This window comes from Tupaia chinensis, unplaced genomic scaffold (assembly GCF_000334495.1).
Source record: "Tupaia chinensis unplaced genomic scaffold, TupChi_1.0 Scaffold143824_1, whole genome shotgun sequence".
NCBI lineage: Eukaryota > Metazoa > Chordata > Mammalia > Scandentia > Tupaiidae > Tupaia > Tupaia belangeri.
In genome coordinates, this window is record NW_006203674.1 from 43,376 (window position 1) to 71,029 (window position 27,654).

A 27,654-nucleotide genomic window follows, 5' to 3' on the forward strand; every position below is an offset into this window, starting at 1 on the left:
GGCTGTGGGCGGTGCCGGCCAGTCCCGAGGCAGGATGCCCGCGGGTGCTGGTGTTAGGTGTTGGGGGCTCCGTGCTGGACTGTGGGATTTCTTTTCAGAAGGGAGGAGCATCCATATGGCTCCCTTCTCCACCCAGACGTGGACTTCTAACGCCCGGGTGCCCCTGGGGTGGAGCTGGGGACAGCGGCGCCGCTCCTGCCTCCCCCAAACCTTAAAGAACCCTAGGTTGTTAGAGTTAGTTGGGACTCCGGAGATGACTCAGCCTTACCCCTCATTCCATAAATGGGAAAATTGAGGCCCAGAGAGAACTCGGCTCATTCAAGGTCATGCTGTTGGAGAGGATCGGTGTTAGTACCAGAACCCAGTTCTGATCCCAGCAGGTTTTCCACACTCTGACCGAGGGCTTCTTCTCTCCTCTCCTGACCTCAGTTCTTATTTGAAATGAGAGTAGCAGTACTTTCAATATTAGATTCTGATGATCAAGCAGTGTATTACTCTGAAAATGTTGTAAATTCTGCAGAGGTGTGGTGCTGTTATCTAACTCTTCTGAAATACAGGGTGGTTAGCTCTCGAATTTACTTCTTTTGCCTCTGTCCCAGAGTAGGATCACGGTGCTGGACAAATGCAGGCCCTTGGTAAGTGTTCTGAATAAAGGAGGACTCAGGTTTAGGATCCTGAACTCTTGCTCCAGGAGCCTTGTCTTTTCTTTTTATTTCTTTATTTTTTAAAGAGGTTTTCACTATAAGGCACGTGCGCTCGTCAGACAGAGAGAGACAGCGAGAAATCACCCCCCAGGGGGGATGGTCACGCCGCAATGCCTTCTCCATTCTCCTCTTGGGATCTTGGGCACGCACGCACACGTGCCCGTCGTGAGATTTAAGCCACCAGGTCCGGGATGCGAACCGCAGTCAACTACGTGGGAGTCCTGCAACATAGCCATTACGCTAACTGCTGGTTCCCGAGGAGCCTTGTCTCTTCTGCTGGTGGAATATAAGCTGAATATGCTTGAGGGAATTCCTGTTAAGGAAACTTGGGTACAGTAGTCCAGAAAGATGACCTTCAGTGTGTTATGTATGTGTTTTGTATTGCAGATGACAGGACTGGACATTGAGAAGGACCAGATTATTGAGATGGCCTGTCTGATAACTGACTCTGATCTCAACATTTTGGCTGAAGTAGGTGGTACCTTGTAATAAAGTCACATTATCCAGAAGGCACTGGGAATGGGAAGATCATTTTTTTTCTTTTTCTTTCTTTTTTTTTTTTTTTTGCTATAGGGCGTGTGCACTCGCCAGACAGAGACACAGAGACAGAGAGACAGAAAGTGAGAAATCACGCCCTGGGGGGAATGACCACACCGTGATTCCTTCTCCTCCATTCTCCTCTCGGGATCTTGGGCATGCACGCACACACACCCGGCGTGAGTTTAAGCCACTGGGTCTGGGAGATCATTTTTGTTCTAATCTCTTTATTTAAATAATAAGAAAACTGAAGTTAATGTAGATTAAGGTCCCAAATAATGGGTCATCTAAAGGTTAGTAGAACCAAAATACCCACAACCTAGTTAAGTTTTCAATGAACCGTCCCTCAAATTTACAGAAACATAAACTGTGTAATTTACTGAAGGTTTACGGTGTGCCAGGCATAGTTTTAAGTGCCTTACATGTACTCATTCTCAGTCCATACAGCGATGAGGTAGGTACTGTTATGATGCTCACTTTATAAATGAGAACATTTGGGCACTGACATGTTGGGTAATGTGCCCAGGGCCACCCATCTCGTTACTGGGGAAGCCAGTAGTTTAACGTGGGCAGTCTCAGTAAAGCTAACCAGTAAGACAACCAACAACATGTCCTGTCAGGTGTAGTGACTCATGACAGAGTTTACATCTTTATATCTAACCTTGACTTGAACCTGACCCCGTATACTAGTTCTGTATTTTCAACGAGGACATGTGCTTCTTCTAGATTTTTATTAGGATTTTAGCATTTCTCTTGATGCATGTCTGTGAAGTGTTCTTTTGTTGACTTATCGGGCACGATGAAGGTTTTTATGTGCTACTTTTAATTGAAACATTAAGCAAAACAAATAAAACACACCTGTTGCTTTTCAGCCTCTCATGAAACATTTAATATAAGTATGTCATATCATCTGATTGGTAGGGGGTGAGATCCTGGACCTTGAATAGCTCTGTCTTTTACGCTGTCAGCAGTATTCAAAGTCATTAAGATAGTCTACATCAGGCATGAAGGAGGGACGTTGGTGGAAAAGTGAGTCCTGTTAAAATTTAAGTTCCCGGGGGGTAGGATTCATGTGTTACTGGCACTGGATAAGTGTCACAAATTTGCAGTTGAGGCTTCCATTTATTTAGTTTCCTGGGTAGATAAAAGTGAGAAGGGAGCCGAACCAGTGACCATGTTGTTAGGGGAGCCAGATTCCACTTGGCCAACCAAGGGGTTCGAATCCCAGGCCTGGCTGCTTAAAAAACATGCCAGGTGCATGTGCGTGTGCCCAAGATCCCAACAGGTTGCAGAAATGGAGGTGCAGGGATTGTGGCATGACCACACCCTACTCGGGGACATTTTCTCTTTTCCTCTCTCTCTGTCTCTGTCTTACTTTGTTGAGTGCATAGACCCAGTGGGAAACAAATCAAAACACCCGAGAAAATATTTATAGATGAATTGCTGCATTTGTGGAGCACAGGCTTGTCTTCCTGACACGTCAGCTGGAGAAGAGTCATGAGACTTTGTATTTCCCATCATAACAACTTTGTCTTTCTTCTTTTTTTAAACTTTATATAAATAAAGCCCTGAGTTTTAGGTTTAGTTGTTTTTCTGTTACTCAGAGTTTACTAGAGATGAATAGGGAAGAGGAGTGTCTTTATTTTACCGACCTTACTTACCCTTGGCCGAAGGAGAGTTTTTCCTGTAGATTGTTGATATAATGTGCACTACTGACAGTTTAATGGACTAGTAGGTTGATATGTACCCTGGAGGAAATTTGGGTATGTATTCCCACAGCTGCAGATGAGTGTGGCATTTGTAAATGAACTAAGTCAGATCAGGATAAGGATGTTTTTTAAGAAATGCTGAGGGGTGTCCATTCTGGAGAAAATATGTTTTATTCTTATTTAAGAGTCTGTGAAAAATGTTTTATGCTAGTAGATGCATAAAGTATCCTATTTTTTTTTTTTTTTTGAGAGATTTTTGCTGTAGGACATGTGTTATCACTGGAGATACAAAGAGAGAAAGTGAGAAATCACCCCCCAAGAAGGATGGCCATGCTGCAATCCCTTTTCTTCCATTCTCCTCTCAGGAATTTTGGGCACACATGCACACACTCCTGGGGTGAGTTTCAAGCCACTGGGTCCAGGACTCGAACCACAGTCGGCCAAGTGGGAGTCCAGTGACATAACCACTATGCTGCCTGCTGGGCCCAAGCAGGATTATTCTGTGGGTAATTTAGCTTGCCAAACCAGGATCTAGAATAGATTATATTATGTAAGACTTACAGTACTGTACATTCCTTTGTAGTTGTTAGAATTTTTTAACAATATGAGTGTTTTTTTTTTTTTTTTTTTTTAATGTTATCAGAGCAAATTTTTGGTTTCTCCGTGGAGATTGTCAACATCAGTTTTCTTGTTTGGTTAGAACTCGTTTTTAGTTGTAGGATGTCAGGCATATTTTAATCAGATTCTAGCATTCCTTTCAGTGGTTGTAAACTATTTTTACTGCCTTCATAGTAATAATACCTTGGATTTATACAGTACTTTTCTTCCAGAGAGTTCAAAGAACTTTGACATTTATGATTTCTCTTAAACTGTTAACATCCCTGTGAGGGAAGGGAGTCGGCTTCTTCTTATCACCATCTTACTGAAGGAGAAGCTTGGGTGACTGCTTTAATGCTACAGGCCAGACTCCTGTTCCTCCTCCGACCCTATTGGAGAGACTCACCATTCGATGTTGTGTTAAAACACGGCTAAGATTTTGAGGGCCACATTTTTGTTTTCTTCAGATGTCATCAATTACTTCTTTAATAAAATGGTTTTGGGGGCCAGTCTTGTGGCCTAGTGGTTAAGGGAACTGGATCCCATGTGGCCAACCATGGTTTGAACCTTGGTCTCAGTGTCTTGAAAAGCACGCTGGGCACACGTGTATGTGTTCCCCACATCCTATCAGCATGGGATTCTGGTGTGACCACGCCCCATTGCGGGAAGCTGTCTCTCCTTTTCTCTCCTTCTGTCTCTCTCTGGTGAGCTCACATGCCCTCTGGCAATTCAAAAAGTTTTTTTATATGCGGAGACATACCAAAGGTCAGGGCTGTCCTACTTACGGGGTAGCCCTTCCGTCTTCCCTTCCCGGTAATAGCCCTCTCCTTCCTTTCAGAGGAAGAAATGCAACTGTTCACCTATTTCTTCTCAAGGGGCTGCTCTACCTATGGTGTAATCTGCTCTGCACACTTTCCTCAATGAACTTCTTTCACTCTCCCTCAAAGAATAAAAAATAAAAAATTTTAAAAAATGTACAGAAAAGGTTGAAATGAAACAGTATACCTTTATCCAGAGTATATATGGAGTAAGTTCTTAGTTTTTGTTCTTTCCTGCCCCTTTCTCTTCTACTTTAAAGTTTGTACATTTTTTGGTTATTTTATGGGTATATGTTTTTGTGTATTTTTAAAAACACATGTAAATGAAATCACATGCACATGTATACCATTCTGCAACTTATTTTCTTGGCAACTTATTTTTGAATTCATAATCAGATTGGTGGATTTTTTCTACAAAGTCTTTGACTGCCATATACCTCTCTGTCATATATTCTTTGCTTGTTTCATAAGCCTTTACAAATGTGAAACTCATTCTTAGCTTTCTAGCCATAAAAAAACAGCCAAAAGCTAGAGCCATAGTTTGCTGACCGTTGATAGGTACCTGTGTGCTCTGTTAATAGGCATTTTGTTTCAGTTGAGTGTATCTTTTTTATTTTTTTAAGATGAACTAAGTATCCTTATCACTTAGTTTCTCTGATAGTTATGTTTAGTCATTAAAGCATCTTAAACTTTACCTCTGATAACAAAGTTATTCCTTTTGCCTCTTGGTAACTAATAGCCTTTTCCATCCACAGGGTCCTAACCTGATCATAAAACAGCCAGACGAATTGCTGGACAGCATGTCAGATTGGTGTAAGGAGCATCATGGGAAGGTAACATTACCAAATAACAGGATTGCTGCTTTGGGGATCATTTACAAGCTCGTTGCTCCCACAACGAATCCTATACCATTGTTGGATGGTATTTTAAAAAGGGGTAGAGGAAGATTGCTTGGCAAGCCTGGGAAACTGCTTGCTTGTTTACTTTTCATCTTTGGGACCTCTTGAGATCATCTTCTCCTGAATGTCCTCTTTTTTTCTCTCCTTCATTCAGTCTGTCGCGAACGCATTGTGGATTGTCAAGTATTACACAAGTCAGTCTTTTGGATAAGGCTAGACATCAACTTGGAGAGAAGGGGGAATGCTGCTCTCCTGTTAATAGTTGTTTCTTCCCAGAGGTTATATCCTTGGACTTTGGGCACCATCTTTTTTGACTGTGTGGAAATGCTATTAACAAACAGGAACGTAACTTATTTGGCTTGGATTCTTTAAGAAAAAAAAAAAATGGTGCAAAGATGGCCGTTTCAGTTTCAACTCGAGCTCTAAAAATGATCCATCTCTGGTTATGTTTGCCCATTTTAGAAGTGAAGTTTCATTTCTGGATGCCTTTGAAAACTGACTTCATGTGTTTCTGGTGGGGGCTGGGATTTTCTCTTGCAGTCTGGTCTTACCAAGGCAGTGAAGGAGAGTACAATTACATTGCAGCAGGCAGAGTATGAATTTCTGTCCTTTGTACGACAGCAGACTCCTCCGGGGCTCTGTCCACTTGCAGGTAAAATCTAATCCTACATATGTCTTGTAGATAGTCTTCCATTGTAGTAGTTCAAGAGACTGCAGTTCCGGAAAGGCCAGACAAAGCTGTCTGTGTCTTCTGCTTACCCCAGTTTGGGTTATCTATTTTATTTTTGTCTTCAGGTTGCCTTATATAGTTAATAACATGAATATTGGGAATATGCACCAAAACCTGACATGAGATCTGGGTGTCACAGACTCAATAAAACGTCCCTCTCCCCCATATTTTTATTATAAAAATATCTCAAATGCACACACAAATTGGATTTAGTCATTGTTACCCTTCTTCCCTGGTGGTTTTACCTATTTTTTGTTGGACATTTGAAAGTAAATTGCAAGATATTGTGGCTCTTTATTCCTAAATACTTTAAGCATCTCCTAGTAATAAGGAAATTTTCCTATATAACATAATATCATTATTGAATTGAAGATAATCAAAAGTTATTCAGCAGTAGCTTGTGCTATACAGTACACATTCAGACACTACCCAAAATGTCTAATTGTTTTTCAACCAGGGTTCTATCAAGGCTCATACATTTCATTTGATTATTTTTGTCTCTTTAGTCTCTTACTTTAAGCCTGTCCATTTATCTTTTTGCCCCATTATGTTGACTTTTTAAAGAGACCAAGCCAGTTCTACCAAGATTTTTAAAGGGCTGCCATTGTCAGAGGGAAATGAATGTTCTATGAAGTTGTATTTGTATTAATATATGTAAATTGGCATGGTAACTAATACTTTCGTTAAGCATTCATTTAAAAAGTTCTGGTATTAAAGTGCTAGAGCATATGTTGTGTAAATGTTTCTGTTAGTGTGAATGTCTATTTTAAAGTTCTTTAAAACTTACTGTATGGAAACATGAATATGGATACGTTTGTTAAAAAATTTGGAATGCTAATAAAGGCTTATCTACTAATATGATAAGATTAAAATTTTAGTGTTAGTGGTGTGGATTTTGTGACACTGGGAGAAAGTTTGTACATCTGTTATAATTTTTAAAAGTAACAAATTGAGCTGTGTAATATTTTAAGCATATGTAATGATGAATTTATCCTTTTTTTCCATGAGAGACCATTTACAAATTTATTACGATCCAGGTTGACTAAATGCTCATAAATCTACACTTAACAGGCTAATCAGATGCACTCAAACCAGATTTACAGATGTAGAAATGGCTTTTAAGAGTTGTTTGAATTAAAAAAAAAATCATCTTCATTTCAAATACAATTGATGAATTTTTGTATCCTGTTGTATTATTACTAGAAATACACAGACGCAGTATGCTTCGTGTCTTTCTAGGAAATTCAGTTCATGCAGATAAGAAGTTTCTTGACAAATACATGCCCCAGTTCATGAAACATCTTCATTATAGAATAATTGATGTGAGCACTGTTAAAGAACTGTGCAGGTAAGGGCTGTATTTAGGATCCATTAAGTTGCCTCATTTAGCATGTTTTCATTGAGACTTTGTGGAAAGTGAATAGAGCTGTAGCGCTGAGGGTGCCCAGTGGGTGCGTATCTTCCTCCTCCCACTCTTACTTGTGCCGGACCTTAATTTACCCTGAACTGGTAAGAATTGGGAGAAATCATGGCATGAGTCTTCCATATGAATTTCACTAGTCCAGAAAATGTGTTGAGGACCCACTCTATGCCAGCATTGGCCTATCTGTTGGGAACAGAGAGAAAAAGGCCCTAAATAGCTTAGAATCTATCTAGTGGGTTGACAGTGTGCGGAGAACACACTCTAACACTATTCTCTGTGCATGTAGAATGTCAAGGGCATGGAGCAAGAGCACCTGACTGCGCTGGGGCAGGAGGAATAGGCAGTCAGGGAAAGCTTCTCATAGAAAATAGCTCTCTTAAGTTGAGACGAAAAAGAGTGGGAGTGTTTCAGGTGTGTAGGAGGGGTTGAACGCCTTCTAGGGAACAGATGGAGGTATGAGGATGTGAGGGAGCAGGTAGCTAAGGCAAAATGTGTTCAAGGAATTACAGAGTCATGAATGCTGGAGTGCCACGCATGAGGTTGGCAAAGGCTGGAGGTAAGGATAGATTATGAAGGGCTTGTGTGCCATGCCAGGGAGGTTACATCTCATCTTGGAAGGGATGGGCTTCCTTTGAGAAAGCTGAAGTAAGAAGAATGAGTGATATATGATTAGACTATTCTGATCTGTTGGTGGCAAGAAAAATGCAGGGAGTTAAGAAAGAGATTTTTTTTTATTATCTTGGAGGGAAAAGAATGCTGGGGAAATGGCACTTGGGTGGTAGTGGGGAGTGCGGAGATTAAATCCTTGAGATCAGTTGGCATAGCATTGAATGGGCGAGTGAAGTGAAAGGTGTAAAGCGATTTTGATGTTTCTAGCTTGGGCAGTTTAGGCAGATGGTGGAACTTCTCAAAAAAGGGGGGAATAAAAGTAAATTGGGTGGGTGGGTAGAGGGAGGTTTTGAGGCTGAGTGGTTTTCTGTATGTTGAACCAGGAGTGTCTGGTGGATTTTTAGGTTGAGATGTCTCGTAGGCAGTTGGATATCCATGACAGGAATTCTGGAGAGAGCTGGGCTGGAGTTACACATTTAAGAATCTTACATACTGATGAGTTTGTTCAAAGAGAATATTTAGAATGAAGAGAGGAGAGGGTGGACGGTAAAGCCCTAGGCAAAGAAGCAACTTGAGAGTCACCATGCAAATGCCCTTTTCAGTGTTCATTAATTACTTGGAGGAGGTAATATTCAGTGTATTTGAGACAGCTTCCTTTGAGAGTTCCATTTCTGCTGTGTATAGACGCTGGTATCCAGAAGAATATGAATTTGCACCAAAGAAGGCTGCTTCTCACAGGTAAGCTGGGGCCTACCAAGCGATTGCAATCTGACACACACATAGCCCTCAGATTCCCAAGTGCTTGAAATAGTGTCCCTTCACTGTTTCCTAGGGGAAAGATAAAGTGGACTTGCCTGAAGATAACTTTCTTTTACTGAGATTATCAGGCATTCTGGTCAGGACTCTAGCATTCCATTCTGAGGAGGGTCCTAATAGTCTTTTTACAGTTTTAAAACTATTAAATAACTTGGCTTCTAGATATGATGACATATTCTGTAATGAGTTTAGTACTGAGCAGTGTTATTCTCTTCCCCCAGAGGATACACTTTGTGTACAGTTGCATAATACAGTTGCCCTACTTGAACACTTTCTAGTTTTTCAGATCTTTTCATTCGGGTCTCCAGCCTTAGGCCCCGTCCACAGAAATTTAAATGCCTTGTATGCCAAGTGTCCCGTGCTGGTTCTTTTTGATCCTGTGGTCTTTTAGGAGAAACGCAAAGCTCTACAGGAGATTTAGCAGCTGGCTTCTTCCCCCTCACCGAGGCCCTACTATAGGCCATACATACTTCTAGGCCAGATTTCAGAATTTTTGATTTTAGAAAGATAATAGTATACTTAGCAAGGTTAAGGAAACTCTCCGTAATACAACGCACTGATATCTATACAGTGAAACTCATGGCTAGTCACACAAAACGGCATAGCTAGTGATTAGTTAAACAGCCTTACCTCAGAATCGGTTGGGTCTTGCTGCGTAATGGGTTATAAAAGAACTTTGGGTTTTTAGATCTGTTTCCGGCTTTGGTATTGAGGTCGTGCACTTTTATTTAGCCAGGGGTGTTTTTTTCTTGACAGCTGTAGGGCTCTACCATATATCCAAGGCCTGCGAAGAAAGCACATCGTTGCCTTAGCCACAGACATAACTGTCTCCAAACTCTTGCACTACCGTCCGAGCAGTTTATTCTCTAGAACAGGCCCTTGGCCCATCATTCAGAGCTTATGGACTTCCCTGCACACTGTCCTAATAATCTTGGTCACCTGATTTCTCAGACTACAACAGATGAGAAACAGCATGTTGGAAAAGAAGAAAGGCTGTTAGGTGGAGGCAGGCTGCCCCTGGTTATAGCACAAATCACACGAGAGAGGAGGTAGATCCTCTTTTACGGTCAGGTACTGTCTGATAATGGATGGATATTGTGATGACTGAGTCATGAGTTATGTTCACTATGTCAGTATATTTTGTTAATGGGCGTTAAGCATTGTGTAGTGTTTTCTAAATTATGCTCCATGAGCTATTAATAAGTATTCCACTCATGGTTAATTTGTAAGGTTTAGAAATACCGTGTATATAGTACAATCTCCTTTGGGAAATGCATCACACGCACAAGTAGAATAAATACTTTGTAAAGAACTTTAAAAAAGAAATATTTCATCTAGCTCTTCCTAAACTTTTTGGACCTTGGATTTCTTTTTTTTTTTTTTTTTTCTTCCCCTCCCGCCATGGAACACATTACCATCTTATGGAACAGTTTGGGAAATTTTAATCTTTTATATTTTATGATTTTTTTAATCAAGAATTTTTTTTTCTTTTTTTCTTTTTTTTTTTTTGGAGAGGTTTTCGCTATAGGCCACGTGCACTCACAAGAAAGACAGAGAGAGACAGAAAGTGAGAAATCACCCCCTAGGGGGGGATGGCCATGCTGCAATCCCTTCTCCGCCATTCTCCTCTCAGGATCTTGGGCACGCATGCACACACGCCCAGCGTGAGTTTTAAGCCCCCGGGTCCAGGACTCGAACCGCGGTTGACTACATGGGAGTCCAGCGACAGCCATTACGCTAACTGCTGGTCCCAAGAATTTTTTTTTCTTAATTTCAGATTTCTGTACTGAAATGTTCCACTTCTTGATGCAAGCGAGTGGCATTTACAGTAGTACCCATTGTTCTTGTTACTCATAAAAAATTACACTTCGTAAAATGCTTTCCGTCTCCTCTGGTTTGGGCATTTCATTTAGCACGGTATGTTTGCTCGTAGGGCACTCGATGACATTAGCGAAAGCATCAAAGAGCTTCAGTTTTACCGAAACAACATCTTCAAGAAAAAAACAGACGAAAAGAAGAGGAAAATTATAGAAAATGGGGAGAACGAGAAGACCGTGAGTTGATGCCCGTCCTCATGCCGTCACTCCGTAGTTCTCTGGAAGCAAGTCCTGGTGGCGTCTGTCTCATCCCCGTGCCGATTGCTGGGCCGAGCACCTCCTTTCAGTTACCTTGCATCTCCGGCTTCCTCGAGCAGAGAGCACCTCAAATTCTGTTCTTCTCCTAATAATGCTGTTTCCATTATGACACAGCAGCTCCTTTGTAAGTACCAGGCTTTGTCCACCCCTTGGTACATATCTGCATTTGCTTTCAGACCATTTCTTTTGTTTAAAATAAATAAAGCTAGTTCTATTGAAATGCAAACTTTTTTGGACCGGCTGGTCTTTAATGATTTAATCATTGGAAGAAGGTGAATTTTTCTTTTTTAAGTAGTATGACGGATGTTTAAACTCCCCTAGTGCAATAGGCATGGATTATGTTTCTTATGTCAAACAGGAGTGAGTGTGTTCTATTGTGCTTTACACGTAATGAACAGATAACCAGAGATAGTTTCAAAAAAGCTGATTTGAGTTCATGGTAGTAATTATCAAACTAATATCTCTGGAATAGGTTATTTATTGCATTTAAGAAATGCAGGTACGTTGGGTACCAATAGATGGTGAAAAGGTTATGTCACTGAACTCCCACATAGTTGACTGTGGTTCGAGTCCCAGACCCGGCAACTTAAAACTCATGCCAGGTGCATGTGCGTGTGTGTCCAAGATCCTGAGTGGAGAATGCAGGGGAAGGGACTGCATCGTGGCCATCCCCCCTGGGGGAGTGATTTCTCGCTTTCTGTCTCCCTTTCTCTGTCTCTCTGGTGAGTGCACGTGCCTCCAAGCAAAAATCTTTCTCTCTTTTTTTTTTTTTAAATAATTATTTATTTTTATTTATTACTATTATTGTTCTTCAGTTTGATCACACATCCATGCACGGGGTCGGGGGGAAGAGGGGAGGAGAGAGAGAAAGCAAGCCAGCCACTAGGTCTGGGACTTGAACCATGGTCAGCCATTTGGGAGTCCAGCACCTTAACACACCATGCCACCTGCCAGCCTTCAAAAATCTTGTCTTAAAAAAAAAGAAAGAAAGAAATGCAAATGAGCCACCAGATAGGGCTTTTGTAAATAATAACTAAAGTTTATTGAGCAGATTTGTGCAAGGCGGTCACTGCGCTAGGTGTATAGAATGTAAATAGCTTCCCTAGGTCTAATGGTCAGAGAGTAGCTGAGAAAGAATGTAGTTTGCAAATATTACTCTTCTACATTTACGTACTCTGTAGACTACATACTAAGGTGGGACTCTGCCGGAGGGTGCAATAGAATCACTTGTAGAACTAATCTCAGTTTTTACAAAAAGGTTTTTGCCGTGGGGCATGTACACCCACTGGAGAGAGACCAAGAGACAGTGAGAGGGAAAGCGAGAAATCACCTCCTAGGGGGATGGCCATGCTGCCCTCCCTTCTCTGTTCTCCTCCTGGGATTTTGGGCACATATGCACTCATGATTTTCAAGCATCAGGTTTGGGACTTGAACTGCGGTTGGCCCTGTGGGAGTCCAGCACCCTACCACTATGCCACCTGCTGGCCCTTCATCTCATTTATTTATACACCTCATTTTGGCAAATGTCCTCTTGGGAAAGGCCCATAGGTCACCATCTCCTTGAGAATCACTGAATGAGAAGACTTTCTGTGACGGTCTTAAATGACCTTCCTACTTGATTATATTCGTTATGTGAACATAATAGTGTGATCCTAATGTGTGACAGTTACAGATACAGAGATCACTAAACTGTAGATTGGAATAATCTTAATATTTTTCATCTGCGTTAACAATTGTAGCAGGTACTAGTTGTGTCACCCCTACCGCTGCCCTACGCGTGGAGACATTTTCCCAGATGAGTAAATTAAGGATCAGATCCACAAGTCCAGTAAGTATGAGTTGGTGAAGACACCCATCTGCTGATTTTCCTGACCAGTGATCTTGCTTCTCTGGAGTGGCGTAGGCTTTAGGTCATGCATCAACCTCAGTGGTGGGGAAGCAGAAATCCATAGTAGCTAAGAACAGGGCTCTTGAGTTAAACTCTGAATTCAGGTATGAAATCCTGACTTTGGCAAGTTCACATCTCAGAGTCTGTTTCCATACCCATAAAGTGAGATTAATAATGATACTTAAGTAATTGTTAGAGTGGAATGCTACTCATATTCAAGTAGGGTCTTCAAAAAGTTTCTGGAAAATACATAATATTAAAAAAACCCCACATGCTTTTCAAGTTTCTTTGCACCTAAATAAACTCAAAGTTTAATTGCATTTTTTTCTGTGAACTTTTTGGAATCCCTTTATGGTTCTGAGCTCAGTACTTGGTACACAATGAGTGGACCAATGAGTGTACCACAATGTACCAATGTGGAGGCGGACTTGACTCAGTCCAGGATCTCTGCAGAAGGGTGCTGTGATTAGTTGGGAAAGCTGGAGGCATTATCTTAAATCAGCATTCACTTAATACCTGTGACTGTATCGTGCTGAGCACCATTACAGACTTCATTAATAGTGTGACCTAAACTTGGCTTAGCTTAATGTTTTCAACCAAAGTTTGGCAAGACCATCTTTGCACATAACTGGCTCCCAGAAGTGTTATAAATTCTTTTTTTTTTTTTAGATTTTTGTCATAGGGCATGTGTGTTTACTGGAGAGAGACAGAGAGAGAGAAGGGGAAATTGATAAAGCACCCCCATGGATGGCCATGCTGCAATTCTTCTCCGTTCTCCTCTTGGGATTTTAGGCCCACACACACACGCCATAGTATGATTTTTCAAGCTGCTGAGTCCAGGGCTCAAATTGATCAGCCATGTGAAAGTACAGTACCTTAACCACCACATCACCTGCTGGCCTCCCAAAATGTTATAAATTGTTTTTTGTTTTTTTCTTTGCTATAGGGAGTGTGCGCGTCAGAAAGACAGAGAGAGACAGAAAGCGAGAAATCACTGCCCCCATAGGAGATGGCCATGCTGCATTCCCTTCTCCTCCATTCTCCTCTCGGGATCCTTGGCACCCATGAATGCGCGGCTGGTGTGAGCTTGAGCCGCCGGGTCTGGGACTTGAACTGCAGTCGACTACATGGGAGTCCCGCGATATAGCCATTATGCCATCTGCTGGTCCCTCAAAATATTATACATTCTAACGTGAGACTAGATAAAGAAATGCTGGGCTGAAGAGAGAGGTTGGTAGGAATCAGAGATGGCTATTAATGTCACAGTGTTTCTCCTGCACTGCTGGCGCTCGATTGATCCGCCTGACTGAGCCATGCCACTCAGTTCAGAAAATTTTAACTCCTGGTATTCATTTTAAATCTTCTATCACATGAATGACTTATCTTACTGATTTCATTCTCTCTTCTGTATCTTCATTAAGTAGTAGGATCCTGTGGTCCCAGGATGAATGTCGTGTTAGACATTAGTAAAATAACTGGCAGCCTGTGAGATCTGATGCAGGGCTATATGAAGACATGATGGTTCAGTGATTAGTTCGTTATTTATTAGTCTGCTGAAAAATAAGAAATTTAAATGTGTAGTATTGGTATGTAGGATTTCACAGGGGATTCCTGAAGCTGTGAAGTAATTTCTATGAAATGAACTGCAATGCAAATTGGTTTAAATATAACTACATCTTGAGAAATAATCAGTGTGTTTGCTCAGTAGAGCTTGGCATTCCAGTGCTCCTGGGGGCTGCTCATTTGGTGGTAGTTCCGCCCGTGCAGTAATTATCTTGCAAGCTATACTCTTATGGTCATCCAGGTGTACTTGCCCGTGTCAAATTCATGAGGTGAATGAATCCGTGCTGCAGGGGTGGTCTCCAGACCCTGTTCATAAGTGCTCCAGCCATTGTACTGAGTACAGTTTGGCCATAGGAGATGAGAATGAAACCTGAGACACCTGTGTTTTTTCATGTTCAAGACAGTAGACCTCTTTGTTAAGAAACCAGCTGACACATTCATGGGAAAATTGATGATTTCCTTTGGCAGAACCATCCTTCTATGTGTAAGCCTTAAAAAATAATGACTCATCATAACGTTCAAGTGCAGTCTTGTCCCATGGACTACTTTGTGGTAGTACATGAATGTCTCGGGCTCACTCCAATGCTCTACCATTTTGAAAAATTGATAAGCAGCAGGGACAATGAAAAATTGGTCATTGCTAGGATGAGCCAAGTATAGCAGATTCATGAGGGCAAAAATCTATTCTTCTATGTATCTGTTGACATGTGCTGTATATCTGTGGTGAACAGGAATTGAGTTTTGGCTATTTGAAGGATGCTTTTGTGTGTGGCTCATAATAACATTGTAGCCACGGTAGTAATACAAATGAAGACCTCCTCCAGTTGAGCATTTTCTGTTGAGTAAAGTAAGACTGTCACTAAAAAATCCATTTAGAAAGGAGGGCTCGTAAGCCTCCTTCCCACCAGAACACAAGCCAATGTAGCAGTCACTTTTACAACGGTGTCAAGTGGAGTACACAGGACCTGAGACTACTTGGTTCTCAGGGTAATCTAATCAGTGTAGTTTTGCACCTGGGTTATAATAACCCAGTATTCTAGAAGATAGAAAATGGGCATCTTAGTAGGAACAAGGCCCAGACAAACAGGAAGGACGGGAAGTGTGGAACAAGTCATCTTTGAACAGACCTTCAGTCTACTTTGGTAATGTCATTAAAATGATTCTTGGCTCTATGATTGTAGTACACATAAACTTTGCATTTTGTAATGATGTAGGTAATCAGAAAGCAAATAAGTCAAATGGAGATATGAAGTAATCTGTTATATAAATATACACGTTCCCATCCAGGGAGAGTACCTCTCAGCAGAGATTGATTTATTTAAAATTTTTTTCTATGGGCCAGCTGGTGGCTTGGTGGTTAAGGTGGCTGGATCCCAAATGGCCGACGGCACCGTTTGAGTCCTGAATCCAGTGGCTTCAGAAACACAACAGGTGCATTTGCTTTCATGCCCCAAATACCAAAGGAGTCAGAGATGGAGGAGTAGGGATTGCGGCATGCCCATCCTGCATGGTGGGTGTCTTCTCTCTCTTTTTTCTTTCTCTCTCCCAGATGAGCAATACTCCCTCAGGCAAAATTTAAAACAAATACTGAATGTAGGGCGTATGCAAAATATTGAATATAGGACATATGCAAAAGCTAAGAGACTAGTATAATGATTGCTCAGCTTGAACAGAGACTTTTTCTCTTGCACATTTATTTATATTTCCACTTTCTCTTTCCCCACAGATTACTTTGTAGCACTCCCTAAGCATCATCTCATTTCTTCTGTAACTATTTTTGTATGTATCTTAAAGATAAGTATTTGGTAAAAAGAGCCATGCTATTATTATGCCAAAAAATTTAACATTGATTTCATAATATCTTCATGGAGTGAGTATACATTTCCCTGTTCTTTCTTTTTCATATGTAATTTGTCAGTTGTATCTAATCAGAAATAGGTTTGGTTTTTTTCAGCGTTTCCTTTGCTGTGTTCAGTTCTTTGAGGCCAGTCACCAAGCACAACCCATGTTTAAGGAAGAGGGAAAGTTAAGCTCTACATTCTGATTAGACTGGGCCATCCAGAGAGAGTTTTTTTTTTTTTTTTTGAGAGGTTTTTGCTATAGGGCGCGTGCGCTCGCCAGGCAGACAGAGAGAGACAGAGAGATAGAAAGCAGGAAATCACCCCCCAGGGGGGATGGCCACGCCGCAATCCCTTCTCCTCCATTCTCCTCTCGGGATCTTGGGCACGCACGCACACGCGCCTGGCGTGAGTTTAAGCCACCGGGTCCGGGACTTGAACCACGGTCGACTACGTGGGAGTCCAGCGACATAGCCATTATGCTAACTGCTGGTCCCCAGAGAGAGTTATTTTGATGTCAAATAATTTTTTTCCCTTGGTAGTTTCTTTGGGGGTGGTACTGAGTGGAAGAGGAAAGAGAGGACTTAGATCAAAATAGATACTTCAGTAAAATGTAAGGAAACGGGCCAGCTGGTGGCATAGTGGTTAAGAGGCTGATACTACATGGCTGACTGTGGTTTGAGTCCTGGACTTGGTGGCTTGAAAAACATGCCAGGTGTGTGTACATGTATACCCAAAATCCTGAGAGGAGAAGAGAAGGGATTGTGGCATGGCCATCCTCCCTATTAGTTTTATCTCTTCTGAAAGAAAAAGATACTATTATAAGATAAAGAGTATCAGTTTTTATTGAAGGTCTTCCCAAATATCACTTTCTCCAAATCAGTCATGAGGCAGTGATGAAATCAGATTAATTAGACCAGTTTTCTTGCCTCCTTCCTGAGCAATTGTAGCTTTTTATTTTCTCAGCATTTCCTCTTTTCAAAATAGGAACATTGCCACATCTTTGCAAAACTAGAGTGTTTTTGCCAAAACAAGCACTGTGTTAAAGGTTAATCTTTTATATCTAGAGAAATGGAAAAACTGCACATATTTTCTAAATGGCAGATTTTCTTCTACTCTTATGATTTCTAAAACATTGAAATTTTAATTAAGGCACTCCATTATAATGGATAAAAGCTTATAATATATTGTAATATATATATAATTATAAAAATGTACATGCACATTATATATGTGTGTGTGTGTCTATGTATATGTGTGTGTGTGTATATATATATATATATAAAACAGAAGTGTGATCTCAATTTCTAAAAATTATGTATACAAACACAAAGATTATAAAAGTGAAGGGAAAATTACAGACTGCATTTCAGTTTACAAAACTGTGTTTGCTTAGGTATACGTTTACTTATTGAGTTGTATAGTTTGAAGAAACTTAGAAATCATTTCTTTTTGCTTTTATCAGAAGCATTCTTGAAATTATACCTCAATTTTTGGGAAACTGATGACTAGAATTGAGGAAATTGCCATTTTAAAACTCTTAAGCAAGGCTACCTTGGCTCAAATCCCAGTTCTGCTACTAATTAATTCTGAGGCCTTGGACCAATAACTAACTTTCCTGTGACTCAATTTCTTTGTCTCTAAAATGGGAATAGTTCTAGTAAATAGAAGATAAAACTAACATAATATGTTAATGGCTTAAATATGGAGTGTGTGTGTGTGTGTGTGTGTGTGTGTGATGGGATGGGAGAGAGAGAAAGCAGGTTTAAGGAGGGGAAGAAGAGACAGACACAGAGAGAGACATATATTGAAGTTTTTCAGTAAATGAAAGTGTCTTTTATGGACTAGAGGAAAGAAAGGAGGAGGAAGTCTGAGAGGAAAAGTTAAAAGTTGGCTTGTTTTGCACAATTACATTTTAGTGGCATCTAATGAAAGATATACAGTAGGTAGTTGGACGTATGCATTTGTATTTCAAGAGAGAGGCCGGGCTGGAGAAGTAGGTTTGGGAATGATTCACACATAAATGCCATTTGAAATCATGAGACTGGTCACCAGGGGAGTGATCGTAGATAGAGAAGAGATCCAAGGACTGAGCCTCAGAGAAGTCTGACATTCAGATGGCAGAGGAGAGGAGTAACTAGCAAGGAAGTGGCAAAGGGTCAGCCTGTAGTGTAGGAGGAAACCCAGGGAGTGCAGTGCTGAGACCCCAGTCTTTGGTGATTAACAGAGTTAAATGCTAATATCAAGAATATTGAATAGGACTTAATGTGTTCACTGGGCTTAGCCATTCAGCAATGTTTGGTGACTTGGATGAGAACAGTGTCGTTGGAGGGGTGTGGACGAAAGCCTAATTGGAATGATGTCAAGAGACAATGGAAGGAGCACGTAGAGATGCTAAAACAAAAAGTTCTGCAAGAAAGGTGAAAAATTGTATGGAATGTCTTAAAGAGTAGGTGACATTTACTAAGTGCCCACCGTGTAGCAGGCACTGTTGCAGGCACCTGTATTGACATGTTTAATGAGTAACAAGGAACACAGGCAGTCCCTGCCCTGCATGATAGTGCAGCACTGTACTAAAATGAGGCAAATCCATCTTGATGACAGTAGGAACAACTATGTCTCACAGCTTAAATTGTTTTTTTCCTTAAAACATTCAAGACTCTTACTGTTGGTAATAAAGATAGTAAAACTAATATTTATAGTACATTCTGTTTTCTTTTTTAAAGAATTATTTTTATTTAATTTTATTCATTATCATTATTTAATTAAATTAATTAATTAGTTTGTTTGTTTTTGAAGTTGACCAGAGAGAGACAGAGAGAGAGAAGGAAAGTGAGAAAACAAGCTGACAGGTCTGGGACTCGAACTGCAGTCAGCCATGTGGGAGTCCAGCTGCCTTAACCACCATACCATCTGCCAACCCCATTGTGTTTTTTTTTTTTGGAGAGGTTTTTTTTTCGCTATAGGGCACGTGTGCTTGCCAGACAGACAGAGAGAGACATAGAGACAGAAAGCGAGAAATCACCCCCCAGGGGGGATAGTCATGCCGCAATCCCTTCTCCTCCATTCTCCTCTCGGGATCTTGGGCATGCACGCACACGCGCCCGGCGTGAGTTTTAAGACACCGGGTCTGGGACGCGAACTGTGGTCGACTGCATGGGAGTCCAGCGACATAGCCATTACGCTAACTGCTGGTTCCCCCCATTGTGTTTTAAGACATTAGAAATACTGAAAATTAAAGTGTTGTATTTTATTGTAAAAAAAACTTTCCAAAAGTAGATGCTGTTTGAATATATTTGTTATTCTCCTTTCTATGTTTGGATCAATTTCCAACTTTTTATCCTTTTCTCTTTCAGTGTTGCAAAATAGCTCTGAGAGTTCTTTCTTGTTGTTGGAGAGATGTTTGCCATAGGGTATGTGCGCTCTCTGGAGAGAGAGAGATGGAGAAAAAGAAAGTGAGAAATCATCCCCTGGGGGAATGGTCACGCTGCAATCCCTTTTCTTCCATTCTCTTCCTAGGATTTTGGGCATGCACACATATCTTCCTGATGTGAGTTTCAAGCCTCCAGGTCTGGGACTCAAACCAGAGTCAGCCATTTGGGAGTCCAGCTCTACCACTCCACCTGCTGACCCCTGATGGTTCATTTAATGTGAAGTTTTTGCTGGTGTCACTTATTCTGGGACATTTCATCCTTTTGGTCATGACCCACTTTCTCATTTATGTTCATAACTTTGCCTTCATGATGTCTGCAATGCCCCTCAGGCTGCATATCTTGGGTCTTTCAAATAGTAGCAGGACCAACACTGCCATGATCAGCCATTTCTTCTATAACTTAATTTATGCTTAAGTTGAAACTCAGTTTTAGCAGCATCACCTTTTGTTTCTCTGCTGTCCTTTCATCTGTGTGGGCCGATTCAATCTTTCAATGATTCAAATAAAGTAGGTTCAGGTTGACTATCCCTTATCCAAAATGTTTGCACCCGGGCCAGCAGACGGTGTAGGGAATACGTCAATGGACCCCCACATGGCCGACCAGTCAATGGACTCCCACATGGCCGACCATAGTTCCAATCCCAGACCCGGTGGTTTGAAAATCAAGCTGGGCACATAATCTCCTCCTGGGAGGAGAATGGATTATAGTGTGGCCATTCCCCCATGGGGGTAATTGCTCACTTTCCCCCTAACTGTCTCTGTCTCTGTCTCTCTCTGGTGAATAAATACAGATTAAGACCAGAATCTCTTTAAAAAAAAAAAAAAAAAAGCTTGGGACCAAAAACTTTTGGCATTTTGGTCTTTATCAGATCTGGGAATATTGTGATGCACATAATATAATGAGATATCTTAGGGGTGAGAACCAAGTCAAAACACAAAATTTGTTTATGTTTTATACATACTTTATACATATAACCTGAAGGTAATGTTACTTAATATTTTTAGTAAGTTTGTGCACAAAACAAAGTTTGTGCATATTTACCCATCAGAAAGCAATGGTGTCACTATCCCAGTCTCTGTGGACAGGCCTTGGTTCCTTGGCATGGCCATCATTCCTGATTCTGAATTTATATGCGACTGAGAAGCAGCCATTTTCTTACGCTTATTTACACACACGTACTTAACAGTAAAGAGTATACTGTGAATACAGTGCAAAGATGATGTGGTCAGCATAACTAAGCGGCACAGTAGCATCGCTAGCATACCAGCGCCAACTGTTAAACCGCAGGCTTTCAGTCTCCAGCTATGATGCTGTGTTTTGATGAACAGGTTACTAAACACTTTGGTTGTTTCTATTATGAAGAAACACCAGAAGCAGTTAGAACCAGGTCATTGTTCCTCTAGGAATGAGGAGGTTTTTCTGCTGGATGACTTTTTAAAATCTTTTCTCCAGAATCATTCTGCCTCGTTTTTGCCTTAGAGGCTTCCCTTGTGGGTTTTGCAGACTGACACACTTTTTTCTCTGTAACGAACGCTTATTGCTCCAGTCCTTCAGCGAGCCCATCACATAGTTTCACCATAAATCTTCGGGTGCTTTTTCTGCTGTGTTTGCAGTGCCAGCTTCATCATCACTGTCATTATCATCACCTTGATTCAGAACCATTTTGGCTGTTTCACCATCAGTCAGTGAATGAACAACTGGAGCCTCATTATTGATACTAAAAACTTCTTTGCTACCCACTTCTTCCAGGCTACGACAGACTTGCAGTGCACATTTTCTGCATAGGTAAGGAGGTCAGACATAATTTTTTCCTTGCTTGACATACAGAATCCTTCAGTCACTGCCTTGTCTGACCTTGTCCGTCACCATCACTGAACAGAGCTGCAGACCAGAGGTGGTGCCGTGCATGCACAATGGACTCTTTATTTAGGACTATGTTTCAAGCTTTGCCACACCATATATGGCATGCTTCATGCTTAACTTTTGAAAACCTTCCACACCCAAACCACCACTCTTCATTGATCTAAGGATACCCTGGTCACACAGATGAATTAATGAAGTCATATTTGGGAAAAAGTTCACCGCTGAGACATTACGTTTGATGAGAATTTCAGCTGGAGGAGGCGCGGAATAGTTGTGAAGGAATAACACAGACTTGCACTCAAAATCTAGTCCAGCTTCCCTGCAGTGAGCACAAGCAGCTGGTGCAAAATGTTTGTGAAGCCAATCAGGGAAGGTGTCCCTGGTAATCTATACTCTTTTGTTAGCATAATAGTGGATTGGTAAGAAATTTCCTCCTTTAAAATAGCAGATGCCAGCTTTTGCCTGTCACAGCAGATTTACACTTAGGCATGCCTGCTGCAATCAGTGCATCCCAGCAGTTATTCAGTCCTCGGCATCTTTCATTCCTGTAAGGCTGTCTCAAGCTGTAGCCGGTGTCTTTCTGGGGCCACAATGCCCAAACAGTGCTGTTTTGTCAGCATTATAGACTTGTTCTGGATTTTTCTCAGTGATGACATTAGCAAACTTGTCAATGAATTTCTTTGCTACTTCACGACCAACAGATGCGTTATCACTGCAAATCGTTAAAAAATGTAATGCTGTGTCTTTTTAAAAATTTCTGTAACCAGCCTGTTGAATATTCACAGTTCCCTTCCATTTTTCAGTTCGCTGTGACACATCTTTGCTTGTTCTATGATTAGCATATCATTCATCAAGTGCTATGAGTTCACTGTGAACAAGGACAAGGTTCTTGAGTAAAGTACTGCTTTGTCTTTGGTGAGTGATGATACCTCACCTTAACAAAGAATGGCATTTAACCGAGTAGTTTCCACAGCTGCGTGAAAACCTGTATAGTGTGTAAGTATCTATGGAACTGAGTCTCTGCTGTACTAACTGGTCTGTTGCTAGACCATTCCCCCATGTAGGAGGTCATAACAACACGGTTTGTCATACATAGTTCATCCTATTGGCTCCTTGGAAAAGTTATGACATATTTTTCCATGCAAAAATACATCATGTTTTTCTGGAGAGGGATTTTTTTTTTTTTTTTTTTTTTTTTTTTTTATAGGATGTATGTGCTCATGAGGAAGAGACAGAGAGACAGAAAGTGAGAAATCACCCCCAGTGGGGGATGGCCATGCTGCGGTCCCTTCTCTATTCTCCTCTCAGAATCTTGGGCACACACGCACATGTGAGTTTAAGCCACTGGGTCCGGGACTTGAACCGTGGTCAACTACATGGGAGTCCAGTGGCATAGCCATTACACCAACTGCTGGTGCCAAAATACATCATGTTTTTCTGATGACCCAGTAGAATCAACTGGTCATTGGGGTGGACATTGGTGTTTGATGATTGCTTTTACCCAAAGGAATAATGAAACTTCTTATAATCTCTATGACAGGCAGATACTTAAAATTTGAAGCCAGATGTCTGAGTTGAACTCTCACGGAGACTGAGAGACAAGGATACTATCTTCCTTGATGTTTACATTTCAAAGAGAAATTTGTGGCTCAAAAGCTGGCAGGAGGTTTATTAGGCTTTTGAAAAGATTATGTACCTCTCAAAGGGAAAGAAAAAGAATTTACAATTACAAGTTTTCTGAAGGAAATGCTTTAGGAAAAGAGAGGAGGGTCTCTTCCTTTTTACACCCAAGTTTTTGTTTTTGTTGTTTTTTAGGGTTTGGATCTACTCTTGCAGTATTTATGATCAGAAGCTCCTTGAATATAGTCCAAAGCATGTTTCTGTTTATTTGATCTCACTGGAGACTGGAGAAGAGTCATCACATATAATTACTTTGATTTTGAAGATTAAACTTTCTCCTTCAGGCCACTAATTAAATTACTCAAGTCATTGTTATTGGAGCCTTTCTTGGTCTGCACACTGTCAACCAATGAAGTTTTGTTTGGTTGGTTGGTTTTCTTTCTTTTCTTTCGTTCTTTCTTTCTTTCTTTCTTTTTTCTTTTTTTTTTTGGTGTGTTTAACCAACCTTGCTTTGGAGAGAGCCCTTTAAATTAAATCCTATCTATTCTGAATGGCAATGAATATTGAAGACCAGATGTTGTGCCCTCTGTCCTGGGCCTTAGGGACAAATGGCAAACAAGACAGGCATGCTGCCATTGCTGTTGGGGCTTAGGCTCAGTCAAGAAGGAGACAGTTAATCAGTGGCATTACCAGTGGTTACAAGGGCCAGGAGCGCACATCTTCCTACTTAGGAGACTACATGGGAGTAAGTAAAGTGTCAGCCTGGGACAGAAAGGAGTCAGATTGTGGAGGGCCTATCAACCTTATTAAGGATGGGGGATTTGAAAGTTCAGTGTCTTGGGCCTGCTCCTGATTTTGGTGCAGCTCAAGAGCCAACATCTTAACATGCTCCTCTAAAGGATACCAATGCAGGTAGTCTCAATAGTTCCCTCTGAGTCACCCTGGACTATAAAATAGCCTTTGAACTTATTAAAGCCAGAGGTTGGTATAATTGGGTTTGAATGGTCTGACAGAGGAAGGAAGCAAGGATGATCTTAAGGGAGTTAGGGGCCAACTGCAGTGAGGCAAGAAATAATGGTAACTTGAACTATATAGTAGGCTGGAAAAATGGTAATCATGTGACTGAATATTCAAGAGGTATATAGGAGCTGGAATAAGATTGTTTGACTTTATGTCTGAAAGGGCTTGTCAAAGGAGGGAGGTATCAATGGAAACAATCCTAGTTAATATAATGGCCCAGTGGTTGAAGTTTTAGACTTGAGTAATAGGTTGGATGGTGGTATCATTTCCTAAGATAATGAACATTGGAGAAAGAGTAATTGAAGTTGAGGAATAGAAAGGAGGGTATTTTAGACATAGAGACAGCCATGGAGATGTTTAGTAGGCAGCTAGATAGAGTTTGAAGCTCAGAAGAGAGGTAGACCTGAAATGGAGATTTGAGAGATGGAAACTGAAGGGGCATGAATTAAACCACCCAAAAAAAAGGCTATAGATGGAGGAGAGAAGAAGATTTAGAACACAACCAGAACAACGTCCAGGTATACTTTAGAAGGAGAGCGAGGGGAAGAGCCAGCAGTATGTATTGAAAAGGAGGGCAGAGAGGTAGAAGGGGCACTAGGACAGTGTGGTGTCCATGTGGATATTCAGAGCATAGTCCCCCATGATTTTCTGTGCGTGTAATTTAGCAGAGCATGTTGCAGACATTTTAGTCTCATTTCCATACCATGTTCTGGAGGGTGGATGTTTTTAGTGCCATATCCAGTGTGCACAGTGGCTCTATCCCAGGCGTCAATCACACACTGAGATCTTTACAATAAGAGAGTTAATATATCACGAAAGTCATTGAGTCTCTCATCTCTCAAGACAAATGCCTCCTATTTCCCACCTCACTTGGCATCGTAACTTCTCATGAGCAGACACTCAATGACCAGGACACAATCCCTTCTCCATTCTCCTCTCAGAATTTTGGGCATGCACACACATGTGCCTGGTGTGAGTTTAAGCCACCCAGTCCAGGACCCCAACCATGGTTGACTATGTGGGAGTCCAGCAACATAATTATTACACCATCTGCTAGTCCACTCAATGGCCTCATGAATGGAAACTTCACAAGGAAGGGATGATGGTGATGACTAAGTTGTTTTCCTGCTACCAAGTCACTTTCTCCGAAAAAATGGGAGTGTATGTCTTCACAGGGAACCAGTCCTCTGTCATTTCACTTGGCCGAGTGGACAGCCTTTCAGGCCTGCTAACCTGCTTTCCCATTACTGGGCTTGGAGACACGTGGTCCTGTCCCCAGAGCCAAGCGATTGAGATGGGCATCGGGCCCATGCAGATTTCTTTCTGGGATAGCTACATGGGTATTAGGAAAGAGTAACTTCTCCTCATGCTGGCTAAGCAGGAAGGATGTGAATTTGGGTCAGTGGGCAGCCACCTTTCTTGCTGTAGTGAGGGCTTTTCTGAAGAAGGAAGCCTGCTAACAACCAGAGTGAAGTTGAAAAATGGAGAGAGAGAAGCTATGATGTATGAGAGAGGAATCCAGTCGCCATTTTGAATTCCCTGTGTTTACCAGTTAGGTGATAATCCCCCTTCTTACTTAAGCTAATTGGCTTACTTAGGCTTTTTTTCACTGGCAATGGAAACAATCCTAATTAATATAATGACCTAGGGGTTGAAGTATTTACTTTTTTGTTGAGGAAGACCTTTATTAAATACCCTTTCTCAGCCTGAAGCCTGCTACACTGTCTCTCTTCACTTACCATTAAAAAAATTAAGTAGAATAATCCAATTGTGACTTTCAAATTGTAAGTCATTTAAGAAGAGTATACTGCTTTTCAGAAAAATAAGTTATATTTATTACAACAAAAGAAGAGAATATGCAGCATTTGTTAGATTCTTTTGAGAAATGATGTTACTTGCCATTTTAATTTTTCAATTAGAGGACAGAGAGGGACCTGCCTCAAAATAAATATTCTAAGGCCCATTTATTTCCACTGAGGAGATGGATAAAAGGAGAACCCTTACCTGTTGTGTCCACAAACTTGTGGGTCTAACTCTCAGTATCCAATGAATTATTCTTGGTTTAGCGCGGAAGTGGGATGAAGGAATCACACTTGTGACAATAGGAATGTTGCTCAGTGTTGTCTGAGAGTAAACAGGGATCTTTGGTCTCTTTTTTGGCATCTTGAAATTACTATCTTATCACTGAGCAAGGCTCAAATTAACTCTAGCACAGAGAAGAAACTCATTCCAGATCTTGGTAAAGTTTTAAAACATATGATAAGATAATTAACTGTATAGCATTGTTGCCTAAAAAGGGCAGAACACTAGCTCAGATGAATTAAAACGGCAATGATAGAACTTTCATGTGAAGAGGAATATTTTAAGTGGTTTTTTTTTTGGTGTGTGTGTGTGTGTATTTGCATACGTGATAGGGGAAGTGAATTTTTAAAAATAACGACAAATTGAAAAGGTGAATGAAACCAAGTAAGATCAACACCATAGGTCACATAGAAGGAAATTCATAAAGCTAAACTTTAATTGTAAAATTAAGAAAAAGGAAACATTCTTTTAAAAACCTTTGAGGTGTGTGCCCAAAATCTTGAGAGGAGAATGGAGGAGAAGAGATTGCGACATGGCCATCCTCCTTGGGAGTGATTTCTCACTTTCTGTCTCTCTGTCTCTGTTTCTGTCTCTCTGGAAAGCACACATGCTCTATAGCAAACAAACAAACAAACAAACAAACAAACCCAAAACTTCAAGAAGTAGTAAATCTACTCATGCAGTGTAGAAATCTTCCATGAGTTAAATAAATTTTTCTTTCACGTGGTCATTGATGGCATTTAATTCAGTTTGTTGACAAATTTTGGAAATCTCCTTTCTGAAGCACAGTTCCTGGGAGCTGAGGACTTAGTCTCAATCTTGTATTTTTCATTCATCTTTTCAGTCTCTGGGAAAACAGTTACCACTCAAAAGCAGTATTCAGCACTAGGGTATCTGTACAACTCTTCTTATTTACTTTCATGTATCAAAAGAATCAGTCATGTTTTTCACCAATGTTGGCATGTGAGAAAAGTAGCACAGGTACTGAGTTAAGAATATTCGTATTCAGAACCAGCAGATGGCATAATGGTTACGTCACTATACTCCCACGTAGTTGACTGCAGTTCAAGTCCTTGACCTGGCATCTTGAAACTCACTCCAGGCATGTGAGTGCATGCCCAAAATCCCGAGAGGAGAATGCAGGAGAAGGGATTATGGTGTGGTCATCCCCCCTGGGGGGTGATTTTTTGCTTTCTGCCTCTCTGTCTCTCCAGTGAGTGCATACTCCCTAAAGCAAAAATCTCTCTCTGGACAAAAAAAGAATATTCATATTCAGGTTATAGCTGAAAGATGGATTCAGTCTTTCCATTTGAACTTTGCACCAAGTGGTGTCTGGAATGCACACAGTTACTGAGTGCCTGCACCATGT

The 27,654-nt window shown here is 41.0% G+C and overlaps 1 protein-coding gene across 1 annotated transcript in view; it reads left to right on the top strand.

Annotated features, from left to right (window-relative positions):
• The window catches only part of REXO2 (RNA exonuclease 2), a gene marked incomplete at its 5' end in the record, with an annotated part of 11,283 nt that extends 199 nt beyond the window's left edge, over positions 1–11,084 (top strand). Inside the window, 6 exon segments of the mRNA XM_006165193.3 lie at positions 1,092–1,175; positions 5,121–5,198; positions 5,805–5,916; positions 7,234–7,342; positions 8,711–8,764; positions 10,776–11,084. Coding sequence (XP_006165255.2) covers positions 1,092–1,175; positions 5,121–5,198; positions 5,805–5,916; positions 7,234–7,342; positions 8,711–8,764; positions 10,776–10,905 — 567 coding nt within the window.
• Positions 11,085–27,654: the final 16,570 nt, after the last annotated feature.